Source organism: Xyrauchen texanus, chromosome 39 (genome assembly GCF_025860055.1).
Source record: "Xyrauchen texanus isolate HMW12.3.18 chromosome 39, RBS_HiC_50CHRs, whole genome shotgun sequence".
Classification (NCBI taxonomy): Eukaryota; Metazoa; Chordata; class Actinopteri; order Cypriniformes; family Catostomidae; genus Xyrauchen; species Xyrauchen texanus.
In genome coordinates, this window is record NC_068314.1 from 15,393,231 (window position 1) to 15,405,580 (window position 12,350).

General features: G+C 37.5%; 1 protein-coding gene across 3 annotated transcripts in view; it reads right to left on the reverse strand.

Annotated features, from left to right (window-relative positions):
* Window positions 1-12,350, reverse strand: part of LOC127632350 (potassium voltage-gated channel subfamily D member 3-like) — a 173,847-nt gene that overhangs the window by 23,783 nt on the left and 137,714 nt on the right. For 2 of the 3 annotated variants that reach the window (XM_052110892.1, XM_052110894.1), the window contains exon 3: window positions 551-719. In XM_052110892.1, coding sequence (XP_051966852.1) covers window positions 551-719 — 169 coding nt within the window. The remainder of the gene's footprint in view (window positions 1-550; window positions 720-12,350) is intronic. The other variant, XM_052110893.1, reaches the window with a different exon arrangement.

Consider the following 12,350-nt stretch of genomic DNA (forward strand, 5'->3'; position numbering starts at 1 on the left):
CAGATGAGATGAAATGTGGGAACGTGTAAGATTAGGAGATGTATTGGAAGCTAGAGTTGATTTCTGGTTTAATGTGAGGTGAAAGGCTGAAAGGAGCAGAGATAGAGTAGAATGAGATGAAAAGGTTTTTGAAATCAGTCACAAAAAAAAAGCGTTTCAATGTCCTGACACCTTTAACCAATTACGCACAAGTCTGGTAAATTCTGGATGATGACATCTCACCTGTTGTCTCTCCTACTGTATCAGCATTTCATCAGCAGCTATGAGTTCTCTCTAAACATCATTAAGCTAATGATCTGATTTGCATAAATGATCATGTGTTAGAGTGTGTGGCAGGCTGGTCTGAGGTCATGCACCCAGCCTTAGTCCACCGAGCCATTTGCAGCTTTGCAGCGCATGCTAGTCGTTAGTGGCTGATCTGAAATCGTGGGGCGGGGCAAAGGTGTGCCATTTTACCTTGCAAACACACACTCACATGCACAAACACACTGCTCACCCTTTACCCTGCTGACAGTGTAGCAAAGCTCAGCAACTATTTAAAGGTGTTCACCTGTACCTTCTGAGCACGCCGCTTATCTGCCCTCTGGTTCTGATGGTAGATTCGGCTAAAGTTGGACACGATCACAGGCACAGGTAGGGCTATTACCAGCACCCCACTCAGGGAGCAGATGGAACCAAAAATCTTCCCCGCAATCGTCTTAGGCACCATGTCTCCATAACTGAAGAAATAAGTGAATCCGAGAGGCAAATGAAACAGAGATTGTAGAGGAAAAGATAGGAAAAAAAACAGACAGATGGTGACAAACATATGGTGAAGAGGGAAGGAGAGACAAAGAAAACATTAGCTGCAATCAACACATAAACACTATTTTTTTAGGTAGGTTTGATTTTTCAGAAATCCCATTTGGCTTCAATTCTGCTCCATTATGCCATGGCATGATTATTGTGGTAATTGTCACATGAACTTACAACAAACACCCATCTGTGCTCAATTTAGAGGCCATTGTGACCTTGCTAGATTATTGTAATTCAATTGCACACAAGCCAAAGTTTGTGAAAGGCCACATCACAGGTGGGAGAGAGGCAGCAAGATAGGATGCTATCTGCTGAGCTCAGTCCAGCCTTAATAAAGCCTGCCAACCCACTCTTATGCTAGCCACTGCCTAGGGACAGCTGGGGAGGGGTATAAACAACTTCCGGGAATCCATGGCTTTATCTGTGTTGTCAGGTACAAGCTGGCATGGGGGGGGTGCCAAGAGGTAATTTGTTGAAATAGCTGCAATCATTAGCTTTGACAACTAGATGAACATTAAATGAAGTTGCACAGTACTATTAGAAGCTACTTAAAATCTGGCAATATTTCAAGACTATATAAATGTTATAAGCAGATAATTCAAAATCAATTTATTTCCTACATTTTACAATATCAAATTGAAAAGTTTTATTTTGTTTTCTGACTGATGACAATTCTCTACCAACTGTGCCTCTTTGATATTTGTCATACTGAACAAGATTTGAACAAACAAGATCGGCCAATACTAACCAGAGTGTTACATTTACTGTAAGTTTTAGTTGTATAAAAATTGTCCAGCTACATATTAATTATCAACAGACTCAAACTGTCATCTGATACCTCAACACTGCCGTCATGCTCACTGCACAAAAGTAATGGTATCCCATTACTCTGTGAGCAGTTGTCTGCATTTCAAAATGTTCCCAATAACTTGCAAAAAAGGACCCAGTGAGGTGACAGGTCTTTTGCTGATTAATTAGAGATTTGCATCAGCAACTATGTTCATGTCATAGTTCAAGTCAAGACAAAAAGAAGAAGAAGAAAAAAGACTCCAAATTAACAATGTTGGAGGCACTTCTATGATATCAGTGCTATTCAAATATGAAAATTACGACTTAAGAAACTATTTTTTCCTTTTTCCCCCTGTGTAACAGTTGTTAATCTGTGGGTGAAATGCACTCTGCACGGTCAGTCCCGCATTTCTGTTTCAAGTGTGTTACATGTGGTGGAGTGGTCAAGATGACAAGATGACTTTTTACAGTTATTGTTTATGAGAGTTTCCATATACCGAATCTGTAGATGTTAGTGAAATATTTCCATTCACTTAAAAGTGGTCTATTTTCAGAGTTTCACAGTGGAAAGCTTCTGGAAAAAAATGCCTTCTTACTCTAACACCCAACAGCCTCCCTCCCCACGTACATTTATTTCAAATTGATTTTCTAGGCTGAACACTGAAGAAGATGGTGTCAGGCTGACCATGCCATCGGCCTCGAGCCCAAGAGAGAGCTCTGGGCAGACTTTCCACCAACCTCACAGCCAACATTTCAGAAAAATACTTAGTCCCTGAGAAAAAAAACACCTCAGTGAACTAAGTAAAGCCCATCTCATATACAGTTGGAGAACAAGTATGTAAACCCTTGGATATAAAATGGATTTCTGCATAAATCGGTCCAAACATTTGATCTTATCAAAGTCACAACGTTTGACAAACACAGTCTGCTTAAATAACACAAAAACACATTTTTCTGTCTTTATTGAATATCCAGTGTATACATTCACAGTGTAGAGTGGGGATAATGTGAACTGGTTGACACTCTTTTAGCTGGAGTAACCTCCCTAAAACATTTTTTTGTTATTGTGGATCAGATCAGAGGATTTTTTGTTGTGTCTCATGAATTGTAGACATGTCATAGATGTTTGCAATTTCCAGTTATTTCAGTATATCTTTAGCTGACACTCTTGTATTTTCCTTAACATCGTGGAGTGTTTTGCCCTGTGCTCTTGTGAATTTGAAGATGGCCTACTCCTAAGAAGAGTAATAGTACTGAACTTTCTCCATTTTAAGACAATTTGTCTTACCTTGGACTGATGAAAATTTAGTTAATCTTTAGAGATACTTATGTCCTTTCCAGGTTTATGCAAGTCAACAATTCTCAAGTCAACAGTTTCAAGATCTTTTTGTTCAAGACATAGTTCAAATCAGGCAATGCTTCCTCTGAATAACAAACACAAAATTTGTGAATATGTTTATAGGGCATGGCGACTCTGACCAACACCTTTAGTCTCATCTTATTGATTGAACTCCAGGTTTGTGGTTAAAGATTCAAAAGAATTGAAGGTCCATGATTCATCCAAGAGTTCAAATACAGTATGTTTGCATGCAACTAGCCAATGGATATCTGAAAGAACAAAATGTCTCAAACTGTCCTAAACCTCTTTTCAGAAAGTATAATTTTAATAAAGGTTTAGTATTTTGTTTTTGAAAGCAAAAGTAATCCCCATAAACTTTGCACTGCAAAATAATTATCATTTAAAAACTTTGCCATTCTTTGAAACACCTACATAAAAGTGCAACACTATGAAACACAGACTATAAAATAAAAATGAAAGCAGGTGCAGTATAGGGAAAATGCAGAAAACAAACAATTTAAAAGGGAGAGTAAAGCTGTTTCTATTAACTGAAAAGAGATTACCTTTAAAGAATGGTCTCCCACTGACAGAGGGGTAACATGGGAAATAAAGCAATTTAGGGTTCCAGTGGAGACATATTCAAAACACAGAGTATGTCCCTAGCCCCTTTCAAAGAAATACAACATTCACTTTCATCTAATTTAAATAGTAAGTGTCTAGGATTTAAAAATGTTGCGAGGAATATTTTTGTGGGAGAAAAGTGTATTTAAGTAAGTGTCGATGACCACATTAGTGTGCAATTAATTTTATGTCTTGGTTTTCATTAACATTAATCCATGTGGGTAGATAATCACTAACAGTAAATAAAACGAATTAATCCCAGAGGTATGAGTTTAATTAATAAAAGCACAGAAACAACAGCAATATATGTACAAAGCTATGGAATACGTTCCTCTCACAATTGCAAAACACTAATTTTCTCACTCTCATGTCATTCCATGCCCATGTGCTGTATATTTCTAGCAATGGAACACAAATGGAGAACATTTGAATTACTTTACATAGCTCTTTTCCATGCAACAACAGTTCACATTGAACAAGCCGTACAAGCTCCAAACACAGTTATAATGGGGTGGCAAAAACACTGCTTGCCACCAGAGTATTACTGTATTAGATGGCATTACTACAACACTCTGGCTGCCACACTAAAAGAATTCCTCAGCTACAGCTGCCTGTCACAGTGTTAATGATGTTATACCTCTGGCCCCAGTGCCCTTGACATATTGGCCAACACTGAAGTAGGATTTAGATGTGAAAAATATCACTTTCAGTGTTGCCAACTATTTTCAATGGAAAGTAGCTAAAGCCTGCTCGAAAAGTAGCTAAATGTCGCCAGATGACGTCATGCGTCATTAGCATATTAATGACGTCATCGCATCGTATTTGCATTCTGCCTAATTTGTCGGTACTGTAGCCTACTTCAGTTTATAATAACGGTTATCTCCCCTAAACCGTGCTCATACTGTTTTTATATAAGTATATAGCCGAATGTCCAGTAAAGCGGTTCTCAATTACATATTTTCTGTTAGACAACGGAACGGAACTTAGCTAACGTTACATGTTTATGAGTTTGAAGAAGGTTTATTGTTGTGTTTGGATAAGTAAAATGTATAGAGTCTGCAAATATACGATCTGAAGTCGGAGAGTTCAGAAACCGAACCGGAATGAACTAAAACTCTGATTAGTAGTGAATATAAGCGCATGCCAAGAAAAAACAGTCAAATTAAATGTTTTGAATTAAAACAAAGGAGAAGGCAGCTGATATGTGATCACTGATTGGTTCCTGCTAACACAGCGTGCACATGCGCAGCTCATTCATGTCTATGTCCGCTGGCGTGCAGTCAACGGAATGTGCTGCTCCTCTCAGCTGCTCACTGAACAGAGCAGACGCAGCGGGGAAGTAAGACCTCACGCTTGCAGTACTGGCGATATTTGGAATTTGGAAAGTTGCTAAGGTTTGTCCAAAAAGTCGCTAGATTTGTCGCTAGTCGCTTTTTTGCAAAAATGTTGCTAAAGGGGTCTGAAAAGTCGCTAAAAATAGCGACAAAGTCGCTAAGTTGGCAACAATGATCACTTTGTGTACTGCGTTTCTATAGTGCCTACGGATTTCAATAATTATATTTTGAAAAGTTCCCAGGAGTTATAGATCTTTGGTAGCTTTGGGAGCTTAGGATTGGGAGGTGGATATGTATGCAGCCATGATGATGCTGACATGTTTTTGCTAACACATAAATGGTGCTTACTTGTGGCAAACCTCCCTTACATTTACACAAAGGAATAGTTCACCATTAAATGGACATTTCAACATCATTCTCCAAGAAGCTTGAGACATCCTATCTGCCAACAACTAAGAAAAACTGTGTCCAGGTGTACCTAGGAGAATTGGTGCGGTTTCTTCGGTGCTGGTCACACCACATATTGATTTAGCTGTTTTTATGATACTGGACTTTGTATGACAATAAGTGAAAACTATTTATGTCATTGTTTTTTAAGACATCCTCACTATGCAAGTGCCTAAAACGTTTGCACAGTACTGTACTTAGAACTTACTTACTCCCAGTACTTTTAATAATAAAGAAGCCTGAAATACACTAAGAACTCTTATTTTGAAATATCTGCACTCCCAGATGTGAGGGTACTGATGGCTGATTCACTGAGAAAGTGAATCTGATTCAAACTGTTAACCTGAGCTTCTGAGTTCAAACCTTCAGTTCTTATTGGGTGATTCATGAAAAAACCCGGTTCAAAAGAATAATTTCTTCACGATTCTCGCGCACTGGGTTTGTTGTTGCATGTGGTGCAGCAAGCTTGTCAGAAACAGAAAGGGTGTAAAGCGGAGTGAGACTCAGGTTGTGCCTGCTCCAAAGGTGTATTCAATAACTCACAAGATGATATCTGAAGAAACCACATTTGAACACACACAACCCGACTGTCGCCAATGGCAATTAAATGTTAAATTATTGTCACAATCAATTATTTTTGGTCGCATTTGCAACCATTTTAGTCGCAGTCTGGAGCCCTGCTAATATAAAATTTTTACTACACTGACAGTAGGTTTAGGTATATGGGTAGACTTAATAAAATATGCATTCATCTTCACTGTATTACATCCTTTACAGCTGAAAACAACTGGCATTACAACTAAGTTTTGAGGCTCCTCTGCAGGCATTTCACCCACAAATTAGAGCTCACATGTGCTGTTACATTCAAAACAATTCCTGCTTCAGCCACTGGGGGCAGTTCTTTGAATTTTGACAAGCATAGAATGAGTTTAGATCAAGAAATGTCAACTTACTGTTTTTGAATTCACTTTGTCTGATTTAACAATAATAGTGTACACACAGTTAGTGACATTTACCTTTTCAATCATAAATACAAAAAAGTGATGCTGCCACTCTCCCATTTTACCTATATCAAACAAAGATACTTTGTGCAAATAGTCCCAGCCTTATAGTACTTTTTTATTTTATTTACATACAAAAAAAAAGCACAATTTAAGTATTATACAAGTGGTTCATTGTGGACCCACTAATTAGTGCAAATAAATCCAGGTGCATGCACATTTTGCCAGTTCAGAGTATGCACGGTTAGAAAAATCTGGTTTTGCGCGTTAAATGCTTGAGCACCCTGCTGATGAGGACATTTTGCGTAATGTATCCTGTAAGCATACACTCAGCGTTTGCATCTGACTGCAGTACACTGTGGGCTTTAAACTCTTCTGGAAAATAAATCAGCCTTCACACAACTGTTGGTATTTACACTGATAATGAGCTGCTTAAGCCCTTTGTTATTGTAAGTGATAAAAAGTCCTCAATGGTGTTACAGATCTGTGTCAAATGAAGAGAAGAAGTAGGAAACATCAAGGAAAATCAATTTGGGGCCATCTTTTCCCCCATTTTTTCCTCACTACTCTGGTTGCCCAGGTCTTCATTAAGAAAGAACATGTGCAATTGCTTCCAAGACATGAGCAAATTCCTCTCAAGCGGATTCTTTCTGATTGTGTCCTGATGGGCATCAAATGAAATAAAGAAGATTGGTAGCAAAGTATTTCAATAGGTGGAAAAACACAACTAACCATTTTGATGGAAGATTGGAGTCTTGCTTTTAAATGGTCCAGACTCGTAACAAAATGCTCTTTGAGTATTTAATGATCCAAAAAACACTCTTCGTGGTTTAACTTAGCACATATATAGACATCACCAAGGTTGTTTCCTGTTACGCAGTACCTTTTCATGTCAAGGAATAGTTCACCCAAAAATTAAAATATGCTCATTATTTACTCACCCTCATCATATCCCAGATATGTATGACTTTCTTTCTTCACCAGAACACATTTGAAGACAAATATTTTAGCTTAGTAGGTCCTTAAAATGCAAGTGAATGAGATTTCTCTTTTGAAGCTCCAAAAAATAACAGACAGTCAGCATAAACATCATTGGTAAGACTCCAGCGGTTATACTAATGTCTTCTAAAATGATACAATCACATTTGGAGTGAAAAAGACCAATATTTAGCTACTTTTTACCTATAATATTTTTTACTTATAATCAAGAAAGGGTGGAGATCACACAGTCTCTCGTGTGACGTATTCACGTTGCCATGATACAGAAATAATCTCACATTCTCCTCTCAGTTGAGACATCCAGGATAAGCACACAAACACATCATTTTGAGTGCTGGATTATACATGCAGATGAATTGAAATGACATGATTTGAATCGAGGATTTATCCAATCGTAGTCCTAGAATTCCACAACGTCATACATGGAAAGACGTTGGTGCCAGTGAGTCACATCTGGCCAATAAAACTAACAAAGAGACATGTCTAGATCCCATATGACTTGAAAACTTCTCTACAAAGAGGCCCTAAGTTCAAAGGTCAAAGCAATAAAAGACAGAACACACACTCTGGGAGTTCCTGAGAGACTCGGGACACACAAGATTCTATAACAGATATAAACCAATCTGCTTCACTTACTCATCAGATCACGTGATATCGTGACCACTGTTGAGCAAACAGCATCTTAAAAGGGACATTCTTAATCCAGAAACATTTCACACACAGACACAGTACTATCAACCTAATCAACCCTCCAAAATGTACAGAATGCATATAAATCCACAGTTCATACAATACCTAGTCTGGCTAGGCATTCGGACAATTGCTTTGAACTGTGATAACTTGTAAAACTGACAAATTAATGATTATAGACTGATGGACCTCTTTAAAATGTGTGTAGCGATGTGCAATCACCTATAATTGATAAATATAATCTTTAATTTTGTATGATTTATCTCATTCTAATAAGAATGGTAACTATAAGTCTTAACTAGATAAAATGCAATGATGTGTAAAACCAATATGATTTTGTAACCAGGGATTTTCTTACCTACACGTATAACAGCCATAAAAAAAAGTCATGTTTAGTATGTAAGCGTTCGCTGGCGTATGCGGAGAAAGCTGATGACAACGAATATCATGTCTCTTGTACCATTCTCAAGATATAAAAGTTCATGACTAAATATGCACTGGTTTTGAGCAGGAGATTTTTAAGTGTCTGAAACAAAGGACCATAACTCAACTGTCGGAAAAGACAGCCCAGTTGACCATGTGACTCTGAAAAGTCACTTCTGATTGCCGCAGGACACCTTTGGGGATGCGGCCAATTTCAGTTTAAATATTTCTGAACAGGAAGAACATGCTCTCTTCTCTCTTGCCTCTCGTCTCTCCTTCTTCGGGTCTCCTCTCTTCTGCCTACATGTGCTTGGTCTGGTCGCCTCGCTGACTGCCAGGTCCATGCCATGTGAGGCCCAAGGACTCGACGTCCCGAAAAAGCTCATCACTCTCTACGGCCTCGCTTCAAATCTAACCCCATAATTCATACAGACAATAACTCTACGATCATACAGAGATCAAAACATTGACGGAATGAACTTTCGCCCAAGCGCCAAGAACCAAGCAACACAAAGACCGCAAGGAAACACCACAAAGACACGCAAGTACATCTCCAGTATTGTGCTCAAAGTACTGATGTATCAATTAAATAATTTGGGTAATCCGATAGCAAATCGATGTAGACTCAAAGAAGGATAAATAGTTCTTAAGGTAATGCCAACAGACTCCATAAAGTTCATTTTCACTGTACGGATAACTTATTTCACATTCTGTCACTTTTCACCAACCTGTCTCATGTATATATGTGTTAGATTAGATTTATGTTTAGAATAGTAATAAAGTTTGTCTGTGTTTAAAGGCATCTTGACTGTGATGTATTTTGAGAAATAATCTCATCCCTGTTTCTAAAAGATTTAGCTTCAAAGCTGTACAAAAATAAGTGTGACATTATTTTCAATAAGCCATGAGAATAATATCACTCCAATAAGTGAATTAATTATAATTCACTTATTAAAGCTAATTCCTTGCAGTAGAAATTGTGAGCGGATACAACAAAACATTGTATCACAATGTTAATGGTGGAGAATCTATTAAGACAAATAATCTACTTATTTGTCATTTATCTAATTTATAATGGTTGTCGAATGCGACTAATTCTATTATACATTTCATTACCTAATAAGGTACAATAAGGACAGTTTAATTTAGTTCATAGCCCCTTACCAAATATCCTTACGTATAATGGTGTGAGAATGAGATCAATTTAAAGTTCCCTCCTAAATGTCGCATTTCCCTTAATCCCTACATGAGTAAAGAAACAGATAAATACACATCTAAACAAAAACCAACCAAGCTACTGAACAGTGTTCCTCCTTCTCGCTTGTATACAGCGCTGCTCTTCCGGCTGTGACTCACCAGAGTCAGTTCTCGCATGTTTTAAATACCAATGCGATAGGGTGAGGGTAGGGTTAGAGTATCTTCTGCAAACCAGGAACAAACCCAGGCACCTTTGTACAATGAGCTAAATTCACTAATGTTTTTCGACTCTTTCTGTGCTAACATTGGCATATATACATTTTGAGGAGGTACACACTCAACTTCACATCCAGAAACTGATTGTTCACGCTTATCCACTACCCATGATGCGTGTCCCAGGCATAATAAATACAGGAGCGGATTTACTATCATGAGATTGGAGACTTCACCCACATTCCTTAAAACAGGTGTGCGAGAGACACGGGAAAGCTGCTGTATCTCTTCGCATCTCCTGTGAATGACAGTCGTCTGAAAATTAAAACCACCCGCGATAGACCCAGCGTGTGCGCAATAGAGACTGAGATGGACCAGTCCTGCAGAAAGCCAGAGGAAATAATTGTTTTGAGCTTCAGCAAATTAAACTTTTGCATTCAATACATTTTATATCTCTATGTTTAGTGTCTAATAATGCATTGGCAATGTACACTTAAGTTTCGCTTGCCAATAAAGTTTCATATGAATTGAATCTGCCCATTTGATTCCATTATTAAAAAATGTCCACTGGAAAACGGCAGACGATTTTGCCCAACTTTTAATTACAGCATGCCTACTAATTTATGGCATGTATACATACTTGTATCAAAGATTAAAACCAAAAAAAAAATAAAAAATTATTATCATGAACATTTTAACGTACATATTTAAATAATTCAAATCAAAGTTGACTAACCAATTTCTTGCAAGCTCTTTGAGACAAAGTATAATATAAATATACTTATGATGATTTTTTAATGTTTGTTGTAATGTAGCATGTACCATAATTGAATAATGATAAATCACGAATAATCACAGAAAAATGTGCAATTAATTAGGTTTTTTTTTTAATCAATTCACAGCCCAGGTTTTTAAAGCTAATCACATTAGTTTTCTTTTATCACACAATTACGTCAATAGATGGATTTTAAATAATATCACTCCTTCGATTTGAGCAGATGCTGATGTTTTTGCCACACTCCTTGGAGATATGATTCATGAACTTCAAATAATCATAATAATACAAAACAATTAATGAAATAACAGGTTTAATAATAGGTTTATCCTGTGTTCTCAATATCACTTTCCACCCTGTTAGTCTTTTAGAATGTCTCTTTCACAATCAAATACCAATTCCTTAATGACATCAGTCTCCAGGATGTACAATCATTTATTTTTATTTAAGGGAAAACAACAGCACAAACATCAGCTGTTGCAATGAAGGAGGTCAAGAGGGCAGGTTCTATGTGCAGCTATTTTTAATAAAAATAAAACTAAACACAAAACAGGATGAACACGAAAACAGGGCAAGACAGGAAACCAGGAAGCAAAACAAACAGGACTGAAACAAAACCAACAAAAGGTGAACGGCAAACAGGACATTATATACATGAGGGATAATTAGGTAAGTGAAACTCAGGTGAAAACAATAGGGAACAGCTGGTAGTGATCAGGGCAGGGAATCATGGGAAGTGTAGTCCAGGGGATGACAGAGGCAAAACACAGGGCAAACAACAGAGAATCATAATGGATTTTATGAATTTTGTTGTTTTGTGGTATTAGTTGTCTTGCTTTGAAACATTCCACAATGTTTGATAAAATAACAGAATTGAATATTTATTGAGGAAATTTTTTTTGACACTGAGCAATGCCAGTTAATTTGCTTGCCATTGTGTAAATACTAAGTTATAATAAATTAAAGGGGACCTATTATGCAAAATTCATATTGGCATTGTGTTTGTACATAAATGTGAGTCTGCAGTGTGTGTACACAACCACCCTACAATGTTAAAAGTCCACCCACTCCTCTTTCTTATATTTCTATTAATCAAAAACAGTGTGTCAAACTGACTGGTTTTAGTTTCGTTAACGTGACGTCACGTTAGAGCAGGCCTCGCCCACGACTGGTGACAGACTCCACCCTATTATCATAGATCCTCCCCTGAGTGAGCTACACACAGTCCGCCATTTCTTCCATGCTGGAGCAGATACAGTGAGAAGAATAATGTCTCAGCTTCATAAGCATCATAAGTGTTGTTGGCTGTAAAACATAAGAGTCTTCATGTACTTCCGGCATCAGTGCCACAGAAGACGCAGTGGACAAGTTTTGTTTTTGAAGGAAATGTGCCCCAAAACATAAAAAATGTGTGTGTTTGTGCAAATCATTTTACACCGGACTGCTTTGTGAATCAGTGTCAATATAAAGCAAAAGAATATTCTCAAGCATGGACCAGTACCACCTGTTCCAGCTTTATGTCCTGAAAATGTAAGTATCTCACTTTATATTTTGTGAATGTTGACAAATCGCCTTTCCGAATGTGCTTGTTAGCTGATTCCACGGCTAATGCTGTTAAAGTTACCATTGTCTCTGATTGTATTCATGAAGACCAGAGTGATACCATTATTTAAAATTTTTGACCCAAAAATGCTTACTGTCAGTTACCATTTTCTCTAATTGTATTC